The 1,666-nt window shown below is 40.2% G+C and overlaps 1 protein-coding gene across 1 annotated transcript; it reads right to left on the bottom strand.

Moving 5' to 3' along the window:
- Positions 1 to 532: 532 nt before the first annotated feature.
- On the bottom strand, positions 533 to 1,666 carry LOC132285798 (protein PAL OF QUIRKY). The gene is made up of 2 exons (XM_059788024.1): positions 1,327 to 1,666; positions 533 to 1,201 (listed from the first exon to the last, which is right to left on the bottom strand). The coding sequence occupies exons 1-2, from the start codon at positions 1,484 to 1,486 to the stop codon at positions 771 to 773; spliced, it is 591 nt and encodes a 196-aa protein (XP_059644007.1). The 5' UTR covers positions 1,487 to 1,666; the 3' UTR covers positions 533 to 770.

Consider the following 1,666-nt stretch of genomic DNA (forward strand, 5'->3'; position numbering starts at 1 on the left):
TTGAAGTCCTTACTTTCGCTTTAAAAATTCGAACAAAATCCTATGTGGGGCCAATCATATAATATTCCTTTAAATTTTAATATTCCTTTAAATTTTAATTTGTTTGAAGTGTTAATAGTACGATTGTTCTAGAAGGTATCCGTGGACCATCATTACCCTCAATGGGGTTCAGTTTCGAGGAAATTTCTTAACACCCAAATGCAAGGAATTTTTCATTGGAATCCGAATCTCTTCAATCGTCCAACCGTTATTGACCTGCCAATCACCAAAGGAGAATAATCAATTAGTCAAGTGAACCATTCTTACCAAAACCAATTTAATAATATAATAATAATAAACAAAGCTTACATAAACTTCACACGTGTCCCCAAAAAGGCAACCGAGTTAAAAAAAGTCACGTAAACGGCGTTAACGGAACCCTAACGGCAAAATTTGTCCTGCATCCAAACAGGATGCTGAGGAGGATGGGAATGGGCAAACAACACGGCGCTGGACATACTTGTCCATGTCTCCGAACAAGACTCGCACAAAAACAGAGGAAGCAATTGATTTTGAGTAATGAAATGTTTGGTTTCAGATCACAAGCAACTCTCAGTCGAATCAAAGAGCTACCTCAAACAACAAACAATTCACAATCCAATCCAATCATTTCTCAGAACTCTCAATTTTTTTTTTTTTTAAGTAATAAATTCAATCATGTATTCATATACGTATGTGTTCAGTATCATAGCTTCAAAACTAGGGTTTCTTTCAAGTTATTGACAACGATTTTAACGAGGAACAAGGAACCTAGTACTCTCTCTTTCATAGAGAGGATAGCACCGGCGTTGCTGAACGCCGACGGGGAATCCAACGAATGGAGATGAATTCCGGCAACCGTATCGATACGCTGGTTTCGCCGCCGCCTGTGGAGGCGCTGAACAGAATCCGGCAACTGCGTACGGCGCCGATTTGGACGGCCAGGAACTGAAATTGACGCTGGAAACAGCGGACGGTGGAGGAGAGATTTTTTTGAGGGATTTGAGCGGGGAGAGAACAACTCTGATCTTCAAATCCTGATCCGTCCGATCGTATTCTTCGATCACGCTAGCTAAATCCTCCTCACTTGTGATCGAAACCAGCACGTCGAGGTCTTCTTTCGGCAATTTACACTTCAAACACATCGACGATCCACACAACTCTCCGAATTTCACCATCAGCTCTGTATCAATTCAAAGAATCCACTTCAGTTCTCCAAATATTTTCAAATATATATATATATATATATATATATATATATAATTAATTAATTAATTAATTAATTAAGAAAAAAATAAATGAACTGACCTGCGAATGTGATTGAACGATCAACGGCGAGGACTCTGGTGTAGCCGCCGACATATCGCAGCTCGCCGTCGGTCCGGCGAGGGAGAATCTGACCGCCGTAGCTATAGAGGAATTTGATTGTACTTTTCGTATCGTTGTTTGAATGGAAGGTTCTAGTCATGGTGTTCGCGAGGAAGAAGAGTGTGAAATGTAGAGAAAGAAAGAGGGAAAAAAGAGAGGAGAGAGAGAAGATGCTTGGAGTTTGATGGTCGCACCTTCAAACATATGGCAGCGTGGGCGTTGAATATATATAGAAATATTTAGAGAGAGAATTTTCTAGAGAGAGAGTACTAGGGATTTG

Source organism: Cornus florida, unplaced genomic scaffold (assembly GCF_030987335.1).
Source record: "Cornus florida cultivar Cherokee Brave unplaced genomic scaffold, ASM3098733v1 CherokeeBrave_3.0.0_Hap2_Chr11, whole genome shotgun sequence".
In the NCBI taxonomy this organism is placed as follows: domain Eukaryota; kingdom Viridiplantae; phylum Streptophyta; class Magnoliopsida; order Cornales; family Cornaceae; genus Cornus; species Cornus florida.

Excerpts from the sequence above, each read along its gene's own strand:
- LOC132285798 (XM_059788024.1), bottom strand. The coding sequence starts at position 1,486 with ATGACTAGAACCTTCCATTCAAACAACGATACGAAAAGTACAATCAAA. Across the intron at positions 1,202-1,326 it reads TCGTTCAATCACATTCGCAG|AGCTGATGGTGAAATTCGGA; the intron begins GTCAGTTCATTT and ends GAATTGATACAG.